The sequence below is a fragment of the Streptopelia decaocto genome (genome assembly GCF_964273445.1).
Source record: "Streptopelia decaocto genome assembly, chromosome: 12".
Classification (NCBI taxonomy): Eukaryota; Metazoa; Chordata; class Aves; order Columbiformes; family Columbidae; genus Streptopelia; species Streptopelia decaocto.
The window spans coordinates 16,247,389-16,266,772 of NC_138667.1; the positions used below are offsets into that span (position 1 = coordinate 16,247,389).

The 19,384-nt window shown below is 40.9% G+C and overlaps 1 protein-coding gene across 2 annotated transcripts in view; it reads left to right on the forward strand.

Moving 5' to 3' along the window:
• The window catches only part of SLIT3 (slit guidance ligand 3), a 482,015-nt gene that overhangs the window by 252,815 nt on the left and 209,816 nt on the right, over window positions 1-19,384 (forward strand). For both annotated transcript variants that reach the window (XM_082064057.1, XM_082064056.1), the window contains one exon: window positions 15,317-15,388. In XM_082064057.1, coding sequence (XP_081920183.1) covers window positions 15,317-15,388 — 72 coding nt within the window. The remainder of the gene's footprint in view (window positions 1-15,316; window positions 15,389-19,384) is intronic.

Genomic DNA, 19,384 nt, shown 5'->3' on the forward strand with positions numbered 1-19,384 from the left:
TCCAGGTTTATTGATTTTGTCATTTGCTTCATTACATTTAATGCAAACCTTTTGTACGGAATCATTGCGGTGCGGTGCTGGGCATGGAGGGGTCAGCGCTTGCAGGCTCTAGCCAAAACAGCACAGCAACCTCACTGCAGTGCAGACTCCGTGAATAAGTGGGGGTTGTAAACACCGTCCATCCACAGAACAGAGTTTGCCTTCTCCTCTTGACCTTTCCAGCTGGACTAAGTTAAAGCCATTGCTTGAGACATTTAAAAAAAAAAAATTATTATTATTTTAAATGTTCTTTTTAGTTTTCTCCTTTCCCCCTGTGCCCATGGGACGCTGCCGCAGCGCAGGGACACGCAGGGAGCGCTGCCGCCTGCCCTGGGTGCGTTTGGAAGAGCCAAAGTGCTTTTCAGATTTCAAGGCAGAGCCGCTGTGGGTCTCTGGAGTCTCCAGTTGTTTTCCCATCTCACTGGGACTGAGCGTTGATATTTCATTTTGTACATAGGCGACAGTGTTCCTGGATTTGTTGTCCCTTTACAGGCAAATAAAACTTCCTCATTGCTTAATACTGCATCACTTTTTTTTCCTGGATAACACAATTCTCATTTTTAGTCTTTGTTAAAAAAAAAGTGATGAAAACACTGGTGCAAATCAGGATTCTTGTTTCCTCCAGAAGACAGTGACTTAGGCTCAAGAATTAATTTCAGTAATTGATTGGGGGACCACATTTCCTGCACCCCTCTTCCTTGACCACAGAAGAAAAGATGGATGTTCCCTCTTCTTGACCCCACCTCAGCCAGGCTGCTGCTTGGCTTTCGTCAGCCCAGAACTCAGCTGCACCTTTCTGGGAGCGAGCAGAACCAGGTGTTTAAAGCAACGGCGACAAAGCCCCTATAGTTTTCTTGCCATGTTTAGAACCCAGAAAGGGATGATTATGTTTCTCATTCGGTGTTGCAGTCTGTTACATGTCTCCGCTATCTTGCAGTTGGGTGGCTCCAGGAGATAAAGTGGCCGTATGAAAATGAAGCCACCTGCAATTCAGTTAAACCCGAAGTTGTTATGCTTAGAAAGGAAAACACTTTTGGAGGAAAAAGAAGAATTAACCTCTAATGGTATAATTGTATTTTACAGCCTTTCAATCATAAATTGGTTTTACATGAACATATGCTCGCTCTGTTCATAGAGCAAGGGATGTTATACAGTCCTTTTAAACAGCCAAATTGCTGCATCATTTTAAAATTTCCTCGAAAGAAGCTCAGGTCATGTAAATTGCACATGGACATGGAGAAGTTCCTGTGGAAAATCCTTCTTTTCTTTTATTTCTAAGAAATTGTGCTTGCGGTTGGATCTGCATTGTTTTCTTCCAATGTAAAAGAAGGATCTAACTCTTAAGTGAAGCGTGGAGGGAATCCTCAGGCGCTCAAATATCTGTTATGAGATTATTGGAAAAAGTGTAAAGTTGATTATCTAGGTGTAAATCCGAGAATGGCTTTAGTAAAATAGCTTTGAGGTAGGCAAGAATAAAACCCCTTTTGTTTAAGGCCAGATGACACAGGGTGCCTGTGAGATAGCAGCGTTGGAAAGGGCCGTTAGATGATGGTCTCATTTGTACAACTGATTTCTGCTACCGAATACCATTTTCCTCCACTTTTTTTCCCTACCAAAAGCCTGTGGGATCTAATTTTGCTTTTGTTTACCCTTTGGTTGTCCCATAAATGTCAAAGAAACAAATGAGAGAATTCTGTCTTCCTGTGGAAGTAACCTCTGCTCCAGTCCTTTGCGGTTTTTCTAAAGCTCTTTTTGGAGTTATTTTTCCAAGCCATTGAACAGCAGTACAGTGACGCTCTGATAATACGCATGTACAGCTTGTCGAGGTGCTGTTTTCACACTGAGAATTCTTCTTCCTTTCTCTTGTTTTACTAGGGAAACTGAGGATTTCGTAATTGTTCTTTTAAAGCAATATGAGACTTTCAAGAATGACCAAGATTATTTCCCTCTGTTTTAATATCCTGTCAATCAGAAGTTGCTTATAAGGCAGTCATGCTTTGTTAATAGTGGAATATAGGCAACGATGCTTTTCCAAAAGAAAGAAACCAACTCACTGAAAACCAGAATGCAACTCATTTACACAGATAAACGAATGGCTGTAGAACTGTGACATGGTGCGCAAGCTTTCTTAATGCCAATTATTTGCATTAAGATCCCCGTAAGCGGTTCTTGCTGCATTTCCAGATGCACAACACACAAGTCACCGCATCCAGTTTACTTCTCGGTACAGTGAAACATTGGTCTTTTTCACACACATTAAAAATTGCTTGTCATGATGTGTGGTGGGAAATGGATCTTTCTGGTGTGAAAATTAGCTTTAGAAATGGGATTGATTTTTATTTGTTTGGGTTTTTTCCTCTCTCCTTCTTCCTCCTATTTCCTTTGTGGCCGTTCAGTAGCCCTGTATGTGAGTTTCACCCCTGAACCTGCTTTATTTTGTATTTAATTTACATGCCCGAGCTCAGGTCATATGCAGCATCAGCTATTGATTAGGTCCTGCTTTTAAAACCAGTCTTACAAGGACAATGACTCCTGCAGGGAGGTCAAGTGGTTTGCCTGGAACCATTCACGGAGTAAGGGGGCTCACAGCTTTTGGAACCATTTTCATAGGGGTGGTGGTGGCCGAGGGGTTGGTTTGGTTTTTAGCTCCCGTTGCTTTCCAAAGCTGTGGAGCGGCTGGGAAGTGTAACGAAGGGTTAATGTTCAGGCGGGGGGACAAGCGGGAGCTCTTGCTGTGAGTTGGGGAAGCAGCACTCGGAATGACGGAGAAGGATGGGAGAGATGTCCTGTGAAGCCAGTGCTGCAGGTATCCTCTTTGCCTACTTACCAAAGATTTGTTGCTTTGATTGCAAGGAAGAAAACTTGGGGGGGCAGGGTTTTTCTCTGGCCTTTTTATTGAAGTGCTGTCACGTTTCAGTATGAATTAGATGCTTGAGATTTTGTTCCAAGGGTCAGGTAAGGTAACTGGTGTGGTCTTTTGGTCCCAACTTGCTGCCTAAGCCTGCTAGAGAGTCCAAGTTGTGTTGCACAAGGCTGCCTTATTGTTATGACAGTCCTGGCAGAGGAAGCAGCTGTCTCTGCTGGGAATATATTTATGGATTAATGTCAGGAAAAAAAAATACAAATAAAAAAATACCACCTAGCAAGCAAATTTTCAAGTCATGTGGATTAAATTAACTTTTAAGATTCATTGTTAATGGCTTCAATTTTGTAAGGCTCGTAGAAGCATTATTCAGTGGCTAGTAAGTGTGAATGAACATGTAACCATTAGTGTTTAAGAAATCACGGTGTCTAAGATGACCTGAAGGTTGATGTTGTTAATTTAAAAATGAAATATTTTTCTTAAAAAAAACCTGCAATCTGCATACAAAAGTATTAAAGTCTATAACTTCTAGGAAATCCTTTATATAAATCTGCATCTGCAATATTTGCTGTTGATTTTAGATGTAAGGTGTGGAAGTTAGTTAATAATTCTAACCATAATTGTAATAATAAGCCATCTTCTATCTATATCCTTTTTAAATTAGGGATGCAGTTATTTCGTGATGCTGTTTGTACCAATTTAAAATGGAATAATTCTTTCACATTTCAGTTCATTAAAAGTCCTGCATTTATTCCTAAATAGAGACCTTTAAGTTACCTCACTCGAGTCTCCTGCAAGATGGAACGAAGCCCTTTGGAGGTGACCTGTCAGCCTGGTTTTGCAGAGCGTGTTGTCCTGGAGATGATGGTTGTCCCTTGGTACTGGGGTTTCTCAGCTGCGGAGTTTCCTACCCAGGGTCAGCGATCCAGGAGGAAAGCTGGAAAAAGACTTGAGCACCTGTTGGGCTGCTTTTAAGAACTAAGTTTATGTGATGATGTCAGGTACCAATAGGGTTTTTGATGATATTTTTCTTTTCAGGTACTGCAATTCAGTAAAACTTTAGGGCTGTTATATGTGTTTTACCTATACGTTTACTTTGTGACAACAGCAACATGATCAATAACTATCCATTGCAGTGAGTAGTGTTCAGCAATGAGAGCTTACAGCAGCTTTTGATAGAAACTCTCCCTGTTCTGTGTTTTCAGCTGGTACTTTACATGTCCTGAGGTTAATTTAGAAATGATGTGGGTTAGTGGAACTGGGAGTTTTGCGTTTAGTCCCTGAAATTTTATAAAACCTCATGATGCTGCTGACAGTTGTGCATCTGCGGCGTGGATTAATAAATATATTAAAGGGTAAGGGACTCAAATGCTGCAGCAATTGCATAAATGCCAGAAATAGATTGATGCCATTTGCTTTTATGAATTAAAAGAAATAGACCTATGGTTTCATGTATGTGGAAATAAACACTCTCTGGTGAATATATGGCAGAGTTGTCCCATATGCTGTGTGCCCTGTTCCTGCAGGACAGACAGTAGTGCCACACTGATTTTTGTAGACCATTGTTCAGAAAATGAAAGATCTGCTAACAAAAACTGAATGTAGTAATCCCAACATATTGGATGCTTATGGTTCGCATGGGTGTTCAAGTAGGAACATTTGTTCCAAAATGCTTGTAAACATAAATCTGCAGGATGGATTGCTGTCCTTACCCTGGGTGATAAACATTTCACAGATGACGTGAATTTGGCTGGCTTGAAAACAATAAAACAAAATGGGGTTTGGTGGGGTTTTTTGGTTGTTTTTTTGGTCAACTGTGATCCAGTTTGCTGTGTATTTCCATAGCACTTTTCAAAGCATTTTAAAATTGCCATAATTACTAGATCCTAAGATAAGCAAGAGCAATGTTATTTTTGGTTCCCCTTTCATATATCAGGTCATCTATTTGCTTTCCTTTTCTGCAATCAGTTCTGGGTTTTCTTTTGACTCTTCTTTAAAGTTCTTTTTTTTTTTTTAATTATTCTTTCCTAACCCTTCTTGTTCTGTAGATGCCCTGTTGGATGTTTCGGGCTTTCATTTGTGATATGCAGGTATTATATTGACAGCGTAGGTGAGTTTTGCAGGTGTTCCAGCAATGGTGTAGATTTGGACAAAGGAGTGAATGGTAGAGGAGGACACAATCCACAAAGGCAAGGTTTGAGTGACATCTTCTTTATGGAATATGTCAGGAGATGGTTAATTTGAATGGGGCAACAAAGATGCTGAAGGGAGTGGAGCATCTCCCATGTGAGGAAAGGCTGAGGGAGCTGGGGCTCTGGAGCTGGAGGAGACTGAGAGGTGACCTCATTAATGGTTATCAATATGTGAAGGGTGAGTGTCAGGAGGATGGAGCCAGGCTCTTCTCGGTGACAGCTGATGGTAGGACAAGGGGCAATGGGTGCAAACTGGAACACAGGAGGTTCCACTTGAATTTGAGAAGAAGCTTCTTCCTGGTGAGGGTGGCAGAGCCTGGCCCAGGCTGCCCAGGGGGTTGTGGAGTCTCCTTCTGTGCAGACATTCCAACCCGCCTGGACACCTTCCTGTGTAACCTCATCTGGGTGTTCCTGCTCCATGGGGGGATTGCACTGGATGAGCTTTCCAGGTCCCTTCAACCCCTGACATTCTGGGATTCTGTAACAAAAATTGAAGATTTTAGTGCTTTTTTGAACCTTTTACCAGGCTTCTCAGACTAACAGGAGTGTTATTTGCTTACTCATAAATACATACATACATACATACATATACATATATATACATATGAGTAAGCAAATATACACACATAACTACGTAAGTTGTGTATATAAGCAGAGTGCCTAGAGAAGTGCAGAGTGCTATTTTTATGAACATAGTACAAATATAAATAAATATGTAAAAGTGCACAGCAAGAACCTACCCTTTCATCAAGGTTTTTGTAGCCTAAGTGGGTAATGCAGAAATCCAAAGCACATATTATGTTAACTTATTTGTTTGAAGTCACATAGGAGAACAAGCAAATTTGGGGCAAGGAAGTGCAGATTCAGAGCTGTAAGTATAGGAAGTAATTCCAGTGGGAATTTGGATGTGGAACTTGAATTCATCGCCTTCGGTAGTGAGAATGAAGTTTGATGTAAATGCTTTAAAAGCTCAGAAGCTTGACGATAAATTCTAACGTCTCTCCCACCCTTAGCACCGATTCATCTTAACTTGTGCATATGCTCATCTAGTATTGATTGCAAGTCAACCGCAGATCTGACTTGCAAAATGGGATGTGATGCTAAGAAATGACAAATGTAAAGACTCTTAAGTACAGAGGATCAGGACATTGCATGTGCATTGGAGCAACCACTAGAAAACAAATCTCAAATGTTTTTATAGTATCTACTGCTGGTCTTGTTTTATATCGGTAAGAGGGCAGCAGCCTTTGGAGTGCAGTTATATGATGTACCTGGGTCTGCTGCTATTTTTCCCGTAAGACCTGGAAGTCAGAGAAACATGAAATCAGAGTGAGGAGTCAGAATTTGGAGCCGCATGTGCACCTCAGCCATTTTTGGAGCATTTGTGTGTTACGAACAAAATCTCTGTCTTTACTAATGCCCGGACAGGTAGGCAGTGAACAGACAAGCTCTGGCTAAGCCACGTGTCTCCTTCTCTTAAAGTAATTGCAAACACTTATTTTTTCATTGGTTATTTTTCGGTGACAAATTTTACAGCAGACTAGACTAAACTAGACTAGACTAAAGTTCATGTCTCAAAGGTGAGTGCTGTTGCCTGATCAGTACAAGAGAAAAGGGTTAAAGCCAAACAAAACACCTGAAAGGAGCCGCCCCCACAGCTTTTGTGCTCTGGAGTGCCACTTATCCTAAAATTGGAGCCTAGAGCAGTATTCAAGATGAGATGCTCTTTGGAGCCTTGTAGAAAAGCTTCCGAGCTTCTGCTAAGCAGGATCAGTACTGGAAAGCCGTGGCGGAGTCATTTAAAACTAATGCAGCATCTTGGAACGTGTAGCATTTGTTAACGATACTCCAGTGACTGTGGGTTTCAGTATTTTAGCACTTCTTGGATGCTGAGGGACTGAATACAACCACGTTAAAAAATAATAATAATAATAATAATCCTTCAAACCAAAATGAGGCACTGAGATATTCAAAATTTTTCATCCCTCTGTGGATATAACTGGCCTGTTCATCCACGATTCATCCACTAGGTATTTATATTAATTTTCTAATTTAACAAAAACATCACAAAACCTCAAGATTCTGTACTGGTTTGCCCAAATTTACCAGCCATGTAACAAGGCTGATACTCTGCTGTGATTTTACTCACAACATTTGCTATTTTGGTATTATTTCCTCCTAATTTTTTTCTTAAGAGCTAGAAAACATATCTCAAGCCATTGTATGAGTGCAGGTGATAGAATTACTCTAATGTAATATGTGATTTCAAAGGGGACAGATGTCTGGAGACTGAATGTCAAGATTCCTTTTTGCCCTGTCATCTCCCTAACTGTGTAAGAGTGGAGCTTCTGGTGTCTGGCCCTTGGGCACATTCACCTTCGCTTAATTGCCGAGGTCTATTGCATTTGCACAGCCTCTATCCTGCCATGCAATTTTCATGTTTGCTGAAAAAGTCTAAGCCTCTTAAAGGCATGAGAGCCCCGCTTTTCCTCTCAAAGCTGAATTTAGTGAATTATTAATGATAAAAACGTGTAAACAGTGAAACACGTGAATTACTATGTTGTTTGCTAAGCATCCCCTTGCTTTGCTGCATCCTGCCCCTTATCCTGGCGGTACCCACGGGCATCCTCAGCACCCCAGGGATGCTCTTGTGCCGTGTCCTCAGGGCAGTGGCAATGTCACCCCTGTCCTGTCCGCTCCTGTCCCATGCTGGAGATGAGAACCAGCACAGCAATAACCTGCTTTGCTGCAGCACTCAGCGGAGTTTCCTGCTGAAGCCATGGTTTAGAGATATGGGTAGCGCCAAACAAATTGTGTCTGTCTCTAACAAGTGACAGCTGATATAAATTTTAATACTAAGGGATGAAGCATTCTGTGTCTTTCTTTTTTCAGTTTTGGTTCTGTAATGGATTTGTTACTACACGGAACATACGCACAGAATCATTTTCAAGGAGAAAAACCCAAACCCCAGTTGCATGCTGCTATGTTGATCTGCTGTAACAGCCAGCCTGCGGAGGCTTATTTGGTTTTCCTTCAAAATGAGCATGACTTATGTGCTATTAGTTCTGTGTAAGTAATACTGTGATGGCACACGAGTCTGTGTAAAGATTGACCTTGCTCATAGAACACACCTCGCTGCGTGACTTGGGCTGCGGGGCCACCGGGGCTGCCTGTGGGGCAAGTTGAGTGGTGCTGCTGTCCTGCAGGAGGGACATGGCCATGGGGAGCCTGTCCCTGCAGACGCACCATTCCTGCGTCCCCTTAGGACACTGCACAGGCTTGCGAATGGGGACGAAGGGGCTCAGGGCTCGATGGAAGTGTCGGCCACAGAGGTGGAACCAGAGGTGACTTCCAGATGTTCTTGCAGGTCAGGGGTGGAAAGTGGCAGCTATTGAGTGATCCAGTTCCACCCGCAGCAGTGAGCAGGGTGCAAACCTTCTGCGCCACCTCTACCCCATGCTCTTTGGACATTACACATTTCTACTAATTATTTAGATTAAATATCTGCATATTTTTTCTATATAAGTGCCTTAGTTTCAACTTTTCCACATAGTAACATCATTAGTTATATGATTTCCTATTGATATTCGTAACATGATTTCCTGTTAATAAGGTGAATGATTAGTGACATTTTGGAATTCAGCTTTTCTTTATATGTGGTATTTGATACTTGTCAACCAAAGGTGACAATAAATGAAACAGAGATTGAAGGAAGTGCAAACCTTCTGAAAATGTAAAAACCACTACAGTAAATAAGTTCCATATTCTCTAACACCCATTTTATCTTCCTCATTTCTTCCCCTTTCCCCCTTTGGGGCTATGGCAGAGGAGAACAACAGATGGTTATCAGTCAAGAGTAACTAGGGAAACCACAAAACCTGCCCCAATTGCTATGGAGACAGCCATTTCTGTGCTTGGTATGCACTATTTGTTACATCAGCAACCAGAGGGAGTTAAAAAAAGGAAAAAAATGTTCTAAACCCCCAGCTATTGAAGGAAATCGTGGGTTTGTGTGTGTGTATTCTTGTGGGAAGAGGCAGGAGGAGTCTACTTGTTGTCACTTAAGTTTTTCATTAAGCTAACACACTGCCTGGTTTTTGACAGCAGCCTTTTGAATTGTGAGTTAATGTAATAATAATGATAATAACAACAACAACAGTAATAATAATAACAACTTAATACTTTTGAATAGTTTGCAGAGTGATTATTTAGAAGCAACTCTGTCCCTCCACATCAGATATCCTTCCCTCCTTATTGAACAGCCTGGCAAAATAGGTCGGGCATGAAAACTGGAGGCAGAGAATATGGCTGTGTCCGATTATTTCACGAGGATGTGCCCTTTCTGCACAATGCTCCAGCCGTAGCTTTTGGCAAAACCACGTCTTTGGGAGAAAGAAACAAATAAATACATTTTGGAACACTTGTAGAAATCCCAGAGAGAGATTTCAGCTTGATCACAGCCGCTCTGTTATTTGTGTTTTGTACCACTGATTTAATTCACTCATTAATTGTTTTCAAGTTGAATTTAATGTATCAATTATTTAAATTTTCTCATTCAATCAACATCTTACAGAATGATCTCAGTAAAGCAACAATAAAGAGTAAAAATGGATGAAAAGCTACTTTGTAATAACTTTATATTCGTTCAATTTAATTGAATTTAGTTTCGGTTCAAAGGACTATCTGTTACCATTTATGGTGCTTCCTTATCAATTTAAGGACAAGGAATTTAGTTTGGTAGGTAAAAAGTTTTACACAGAATATTGGGTCACGTTCCTTTGAAATTTTAACATTCTCAAACTTATGTAAGGACTGGTTTGGAGACTGGAAAATAAATGTTATAGAGTGTCTGTCTAATCCTTGCAGGTTATTGAAGAGTGTCAACTGTCAGGAAAGTGATGGTGTAGACCCAGCAGTTTGAATTAGAAAAAAATGGAAAAGGTTTAGCAAAAACTGTTGCCCAAACTGAGGCTGGTTTGGAGATGTAATTAACAAAATTATTTCTTTTTTATAACAACAGTTCTATAGGAAGTTACGGTGAATTTACCTTCCTGTGAAATAGCGATTGAGAATTCCATTTCAGTAAGACAATGCTTTTAATATGGATACTTCAGGTTAAATATGCAAGTCTTTTATTAACAAAGAAATGGCTCTTGCTTAGTCTTGGATCTATAGCACTGGATATTTATAAGAGTAGTAGTTTTGTATCTGTAAGAGTAGAACTTTCTTAAATGTGCAACTATTCTTACAATTCTTTTTATACTAAACATGTAAAATATGACAAAGAAAGAAATCTGAAAAGTATATATTACAGTACTTGCTAATACAGGCTTTTATTTGAGTATTTAACTAGATTCTGGGTAACATATATAAAGAGGTTATAGTAATTAAACTCCTGTCACAGTATAATTAAAAAGCAGATTAACATTTGAGCATTGCAGTTGCCCTGGTAATGTTTGTAAATATTAAAAAAAAACCTCGCTGAAACAAAGTATAAAACACCAAATATATCGTTTATTATTGAGAATGTTGATGTTTGAAGGACCTCTTCTTCGTGAATGTGAGCATGGTTAATTGCAGAAAAAATACCAAAATCTCTTACATATGGCTTCAGGTTAGTTGTTACAATATGAAGAAACATTGCTAGAAATATAAACGTAGGGTGTTAAACATTGACTAACTTTTAATGTTAGTAAAAGATTAGATTATTTCAGTTTCAGAACATTTTACCCTTGATGAATTCAATTCTTTAGTATTTTAGAACAGTGGATTTTTGTTTGTTTGGTTTGTTTTTAATGTTAAATCCAGTAGCGTGATAGAAATTACATCAGCTTTTGCTGTGAACAAAAACTCCAAGCCTTGGTATTTCAAGAATTGCTTCAAATGACAAAAGAATATGAACATTGTAAAATCCTATTTCTTCCAAATGTTATTTGAAATTTCACTCTCATGTATGATAGATAATGTACAAATGTAAATGGATAAGCCGCAGTTCTACCCTGTCAGGAGAACAGTGTTTTAAACAGTTAAAGCCGTGTCTTGGCCAAACCATAGACCGTCCGGTGATATAAATCTAATAGGATGCAGCGTTATTTCTCATTTCATAGAAAGGTGATTTGTGTCCAAGTGTTTTTCTTCAAAGCATCAATTTTAAAGATAGACAATGATTAATCAGTTGCATATAATTTAGTCACATAGTTTTCCTGCTTTTTAATAAAACTGAGACTATTGGGTCATGCTTAGAGTCAGATTATAATAATACACATGGCATGATGTATTATAGCTCTACCTTATGAAAGACGCCTTTTCCCCGAACAGTTTTCTACATTCTCCCGTTGTTTGTTCGCATTTGTCTGTGTCACGCTTCACCTAAACCCCATGTACCCGTCAAGTATTTTCCATGCTTGAGTGTTTTGCTCCGTTCCGTGAGATCCTGGTGATGCTCTTTGTGCCCCTCAGTGGGTCACAGGGGGGTTCAGTGGCCCACAAGCTGCTAGTTCACTGCCTATTGGAGCAAGAACCTTCTGACAGCATCGCCCAGCCCAGGTCTGATGCTCAGGAGATGCGGCATTTCACCCAAACACTCTAACCCAAGGAAGAGATAGATATCTGTCTCACTTAGCAAAAACCTGGAAGCTCCAAGTTTGGCTGTGTTTATTTGTTCTTGTCTTGACTTATAGCTCTTATAACGTGCCACATGGATGGCATGGCTATTTCACATAGCTCGCTTATTACGGTTTCATTCATTCTTTAGCATCTTTAAATATAGAGGCTCGCTTTTTCTGCATGAGAACCTTTATTTTCTTCAGAGGCAGTTGAATCACGGGGTATTTTTAGATGAAGTCTGAGTGTAGTGCTGTGTTCCTTCAAAAGGCAGGAGGAAATGGAGGCATAAAAACGGACTTTGTCCATTTTAAAATTGTGTCTTACACCTCAGTTTGTGTTATCTGACCTTTTTTCACCATCACATTACACCATTACATGCATAACATCCTGTACGTAGTATTGAGGAGAAAAAGATCCTCTAGAAGCGGTATGAACACTGACAAATGGAGATGGCATTTAAATCTGAATAAATTCTTCCGCTGGCTGGGACCACTTTTTGAATTTACCTGTAAGGCTGGAGCAGCTGATCCGTGTCTCAGGTAACGTGTGCGGGTGAGGGCGCGTTCAGACGGCACCAGTGAAGAAATGAGAGCAGTGTTGCAAGTTCAACAAAGAAATGTATCTGCTACCTGCTCTGAAATACTGATTTTTTTCTTATTATATTTTTCTTAGAACTGAATTTTTACTTTATCTGCGTACGATTAGTTTTATTATGGTAAGATGTTCAGATGTTCTCAACAAATGGTAGGCATGTCTGTTCTGCACGTTGAAGAGCTGCATGCACAGCCTAGCCACGCTGAGGATGTGATCTGGCTGCTCGCCCACATCACAGGATTTGTGTTTTCACGGGTAGAAAATGACGTGTTGAGCACCTGTCTTTGCCTTTCTGTATGGCTTTACCTGAGGTTGTCTCAAAACTTTAAACACATGGTCCTGGAAGGAAGATGTTGTTTAGACTTTAGACTCTCAAATCTCTAGTCTCTGCTTAGACACTCGCCAGGGTGTTCTACAGATGCAAAGAAACAGAGTTTCCATCTTTTACACACAGAGAAATAAATGGGGAGCTGAAGGGTCTTAAAAACAGTCATGCTTAATTTTAAGGCAACTAATAGTTCTGTTCCTTTTGAGAAGAAATTCTCATGCTTAGAGTTAAACACAGATGTGAATGTTTTGGCGTGATAGATACCAGGAGTCGTGAGCTCTGTTCCAAAGCAGCATTAAACGTGCGGGTGTCTCCAGAGACTGCGCTGAACGAGTTTATGGGGCAGGCAGAATCAGGGTCTATCTCTAAGGAATAGTTTCCCTATTTCCCGCTATTCTGCTAAGTGCGTGCCTTCTGGGCACCTGGAGGTTTCCCTGGCTGTGATTTTGGGGATGAATCACACAGACTAAAGCTGGTTGTTAGCGCTAGCATGGCTGGACCTATAGAAATATGATTAAGATTGTCATTCTGCTTTTTCAACAAAAATCAATCTATGAGAGTAGCGGTTTTTAAAAAACCCAATGCACTGCATAGGAAGCCCTTCAATCAGAAGGCTGTTTGACTAGCACACTTGGTTTATTTGCTTATTTTAGTCTATTTGGCAGAAAAATCAATATTATAGTGTAACTCAAATAAAAATAGGCAATATATAGTACTTCTGTGCAAGACAGAGGTGGTACTGAAGTTGTGCCTTTCTCTTCGTCATGCTAACGTGTGCCAACTTTGTGTTTAATAAAGCCAACTGAAGTGCGAAGTACTTAGTCATGCAACCAGCGTTATATTTATCTCATTTTAACTTTATTCTGCCTGAAATGCACCATTTTTTCTGTTTGAGCAACAAATATTTAACAACCCACACAATTAAACAGGGATCTTGGAAAAAGCCACTCAGCAAGCCCTGGTCCTTGCAGCAGTCAAAAATAAATAGTTTTTAGCATCTTTCCTAGGTGGTGGGAGAAGCAGAAAGAACATAAATATGCATGTGTATACTTATATGCTTATGTATATATTCTATGCATGAACTCTTATGCTACAGAAAAATCAATTTTGGATTATTGTACATCCCGGTATCTGTCAGTATAGGACACATTGCTGAAGTTTTGTCAAATTCAGGATGTTATTCAAAGTTATGAGACCTATGAGAAACCATAGCTGGGCTTTATGCTTGCTAAGCTTTTTAGTAGACCTTATAGTGTGTATAGTCTTTCATGCACTTTAAATCATAAAAACTGAGACCAGACTACATTAGAAAGGATAAATTTCCCGTATATACATATTCAAGGTGTTCAATATTAGGAGGCCAAACTCAATCTTTAAAGGGCTGCATAAAGATTATATTTACCACTGCTTCATTTAAACCTTTGTATTGCCTTCTGCTCTTTACCCCAAAGAGTCTTTGGTTTGGTTTGTGTTTGTTTTGTAATTATACTATAGTGTTCTTTCTGTTTACAAATGTAATGTATTTGCTATCTCTGCATATATATTTATTACTTTGTGATAGTAGCCGGAAGCCGCAGTACAATCTTGGGATCTTTGTTCATGATACTTTACACACAGAGGGCAAACACTCCCTGCCTCGCCAAATCTAAAGTACATGCTATGCAGAGGGCAGTATAATATAGAGTCAGGAGCCTGCTTCTGGTTTTTTATGAGATGCAGATATTGTACTTACATGTGGGTAGGTACATAATTTTATTTCTCTAAGTGTGAACTTTAAAGGATCAGATGTCAGAAAACGTAATCACTGAATTTTAAACGTGACTTATAACTTTAATTTTCTAAGCAAACGGGACAGATGTGGCGGCACTGCTGTATCCGCGTATGTTGTAAAACATATTTAAATTGTGTATGCAGGGAGACAAATGAGAGAACTCCGCCATCCAAATATTAAATTACAGATTTTGAAGCAAAATAGTGTTTTAAGTGTACATGCGTATAATGCTTTCTGTCACTGGATTGCTCTCCCTGATGCAGTTAGACAGAATCTGTGTTTAGTCAGAAATCTTTCAATAGAACGGGCTACCAGATGGGACCAGTAACAATGCAGAGAGGCATCGAACCACCACAGACATTTGGTGCTTAGAATAATAAAAAGACTATAAAATTAGATTAGTCGAGTCTAATTTGGAATTGGTATATTCCCCATGCACTCTCACAGCTCTCGGGCAGATAAAGCCTGGAGATTTAGTACTGTCAGGACAGAGGACTCCAACTTCCACTGAAAGAAGAAAAGGCTTTCTGGGAGGTCACGGAGGGCAGCCCAGTGACCTCCAATGATTTACAGGCCTTTAGCTTAATGAAATTGTTTCAGTGACATGACGGTAAAAGCTCATAATGGATTGGATGCCCTAATGTAATGAAATTACTCCCTTCTGCCTTTAAAAAAAAAAAAAAAAAAAAAAAAAAAAGGCGCAATTAATATTTCCTGAGAGCTGCCAGGCTCCAGTGTGCGGTGGCGTGCCGCGCTGGCGGGCGGCAGCCAGCAGAGCAGCGCGGGGAGCGGCGTGCGGCCGAGCGGCGCTGCCGGGGGGCGGCGGGGACACCGCGGTGACGGGGGAGCCCCCAGCCTGGCGCTCCGAGGCGGCTCTGCCCGTGCCGGCCCCAGCCTTCATCCTCTCCCCTTCCTTTCTGCAGGCAACTGGACAACAACCAGATCAGCTGCATCGAAGATGGAGCCTTCCGAGCCCTGCGCGACCTGGAGATCCTGTGAGTTGACTTGGTGCCGGGGCGGCGGGGGGGGCTCTGCCCGGGCTGCGGTGACTCTGGGGGCTTGAAATCCTCCCTGCCCACCTCCGACCAGGCGTGTAGGCAGCAAAGTGAAAGCTCACGCTTCCCCCAGGCTGGGGTTACTGCTTATTAAGCCACAATAGACGACTTTTCTCAGGAGCGGGGACGTTGCCGTGCAGGCTGCTGTGTGAACAGATGGGGTTCAGTGGGATTCCAAGTGCGTCCGATGTGTGCTCTGCCGCCACAAACCCGGACGGGTCTGCCTGATGTCGGGTAACAGGTTCGTGGGGAACAATATGATGAGATATCTGACAATTGCCCTAGACAAAAAGCTGTTTGAAAGGTGTTTGGTATGTCAGAGGGAGGAGAGACGGGCGTTTGGCAGGCTTGTTCAGTGCAGTCATTGGTTTTGGGGAGGATCCTGCTCTGAGGGCTGAAATGTTGTAACGCCACGTTGTGCTCTTCATGTAGCACAAACTTTACACATCAGCTGTTAATGCTGCCACACAGGCCAAAATAAAAGGATTTGACAGTGAAAGGTGACTCTGACAGAGATAAAGCACATCAGATTTAAAGCACTATCATTGTAATGTAAAATCCAATATCACCCAGGACTCAGAGTCTGAGCAAATAATTTGCTTATTACTAATAGTTACTTGTTCGCTTAGAGACCTTTTCTGGAATAGCTTTTGACTATATGAACTGATAGAAAGCTTTCCTTTTTACCCGAAAGTTAATGCTGCAAAGCTGAAAGTGTTAATCCTTGTGAAGGCACACAGTCCTTAGCCAACATGGAGAGGGAACGGGGTGGGGGGGAACCAAAATTCAAACCCTCAGCTTCCAAACTGGAGTTAACACTGCTCCAGCACAGAATACGTGTAAATACAGCAGAGAAGGCCTGCGCAGACTGCGGAGGAGCTTGCCGTTAAATTACACGGTACGAGACAGTCAATGGTAGGTGGTCACGCTCGGCGTCTGCCTCGCGCGGTGCTGGGGATCCAGCAGCTGGAGGCATCGCCCGTGCTCTGAGCACGGCGAGACACGGGGGGACGGCCAGCGCCACGGTGACCGGAACGCGCGTGTCATAATGGCCGGAATTCTTCCCCAAGGGTCCTGCCCACCCCGCGTGATGCTCAGAGGAGTTTGGCCATCGGCTTCAGCAGAAGCAGGTTTGGCGTCCTGAGGGACCTCGGGGGTGGCTCTGCGTGTTTGTCACGGCTGGGACACCTTTGGTCCCTCTCTCTCAGGCTGGGTGCTGACAGTGACCAGGGGGTGTGTGTTGCTCACACCGAGCTAGCAGGAGGTATCTGCAGAGTTTCTTATCTGGAGACTCATGTTATCAAGACTATTGTCTGAATTCTATATTAATAGCACTTTTTAGGAAAAGTGATGTGTTACTGCTATAAACTTTTACTTGTCGGTCAGATTGAAAAGTCCACTGTGGGGTGGAAGAAAGGAAGAAAAACAAATCACAAACTCCTATAAAATTGACTTTATTTTTTTGTTTAATGGACTGGTTTTCCATATCCGCAGAGAGTGAATCAGTCCTCCCCTGAGAGCAGACTGTGCTATAACTTTCGCTAAAATAGGCTGGACAATAAATGAAGCCTTTTTTGTAATACACCGAGTTCTGCAGGCTCTGAAAAAGTTGCTGGGAATGCAAGAATCCTTCTCCCCAGCATGTACTAAATGTTGAATTAGTTTATTTACCTCCCTGCTTTTAATTGCTTAATTTTATGCTAGTTATTTGTGGGTGGGAGAAGAGGAGGATGTATGAAATAAATCATAATCAGTTCTTTAATGTATTTTTAATTTTCAGCACTGACATACTGCTACAGGAAAAATCAATCTTAACTCTAAAAGATGAGAAAATAGATTGATAGTATCTATTTCTAAAGGTATTTTTCTTGCAGTCACAAAATGTGAGTTTCATGTTTCCAACCTAATTTGAATTTTCTACCAAGTTTTTCGTCAAAGAAAGTTTGAACATTTAAATCTGGCTATCAAAATAAATCTGCTTATTGCCCTGGAGAATATAATATCTTCAGTTGTAAAGCAATCATAAATGTTAAAAAATTAAAGGGATTTGAACGATCAAAGACTATTAACAAGTGAAAACAAAGTTCATCCTTTCAAAGGCACTATATATTTTATGCAGATAAATTTTAACCTGTGATGCAATCTGTAGAAAATACTTAATAATTCTGGCAAAAATTAATCTAATTATCGATTTAAACAGTTTGCCAGGATACCAAATAATGTAATTCTTCTTACTGAAATCTTGTGACCTTTCTGATATCAAACATTTACCTTTCTACATCTTTTCTCTGCACACCTACCTGTCTATGGAATTCTATAGTCTGTAGATCACTTGGAGCAGAGACAAAAGGCTTAGTGTTTCTCAAAAATATATATATATAAAATTAAGAATGCTATTTAAAAGCACCGTGGTTTCTAGATTGCACTTCTCATTGCCCTTGAATTCTTCAAAACCCTTGAGCTCAAGGAGCTTCATGATCTGATAGACATGGAAAGGGAAGGAAGTCATGTAATGAAGTCACAGTGAAGGGCACTCCGTGGTCCATGTTACTTATTTCTGCTTGTTGAGCAAACCGTTTTCATTTACTAGCGTTGTTTTCCTTTTCCTGTGTTATGGATAAGCAAATTTGAGGCTAATTCCAGTACCTGGCACAGTGCCATGGGTCGCTAACTGCAGAACTCCCAATGCAAACACAGGCTTTTGGTCACCTCTTTGTTTAGGAGCTTCCGTGTCTGAAATGTCCCCAAAGGCGCCCCTGCTCCTGTGCTCTGACCTATGGAGACCTCAATGCAGGTGCTACTGGCGACTCTGAGTTTTGGGTTGAAAAGCTGCAAAAGTGTTTAGTATAAAGTGCTTTGGTGCCTTGTGTTGATCGTCTTTGCCCCTGCAGCAAGGTGAAAATACCGTCTGAGCGATGACACGCAGAACTGACACGTTTAATTAAACATCCTCTCTTGGTAGTTCTGCATCGGGGCTGGTTTTGCTCATTTTTGCATCAGGTTTTCTTTATGGCTTCCCGTCAAAGTTTTGGTTTTAATCTGTCGTCAAAATGGGGGCTTTTCTTGTTGACGTACTTCCTTCTCCCCTTTTTGTAAGCCTATAAAGCATATTGCGGTGGGTTTGTTCTTGCGTTCCAAGACACAGCAAGGTGTGTGCAACCACTGAAACAGCAAGAATATGTAAAAGGGACGTGTATTTGTAGAGGAGTGGCAAAAGTTATTAACTAACTTACGACCTGTTGGAGTAGAAATGTGCAGAAAAGTTGAAGAAAATTGGTGTGAAACTTTCCCTGACTAAAATGTTGGTTTTAGCAGGAGAAGGTTTTCTGTTCTGCTTAATTTCTAGTTATGTCCTGTGGCAATATCTGGCAATAACAGTATTATTGAGAAATATGTATTAGCGTAGCTGTAAGCATGTTTAAAGATTATTAAAAAAACCCTCACAGGCACACACACAAAAACCCAACCCAAACGAACAAAAAAACCCACCTACTAGAGAATCCTTCAAATAATTGTCCAGTATTCCTCATGGTGTGTGGCAATACGATGTTCCTGTCCTGCGTAAATTAGAAATCAGTCCACAGCTTTATTTCCAAAATTATGAAGCATATGAGATAAAACTCTCAGAGCTCAGAATTTCACCTCAATCTCAGAATAAAAGGAATTAATTGCAAGTTGGTTCAATGAGCTCAGTCAAGCTATATAACCATATGGAGTGAATACACATGTTATTGACATTGGACTGGAAGTGCTGAACAATACTTGTGTTTTTAGTATTTGTTTCTCAGTGAGATGCAAAACGCAATTTAGCAAAAACCCCTTTTAATTTATTATTGTTTTGTCTCACTGGGTAGCTTAAAAACGGAGTGGTGACATGGCAGTTGTGCCATGGGGACAGGACAGAAAGAATTACGAGTCTCTGTTGGCAGCTTAGGT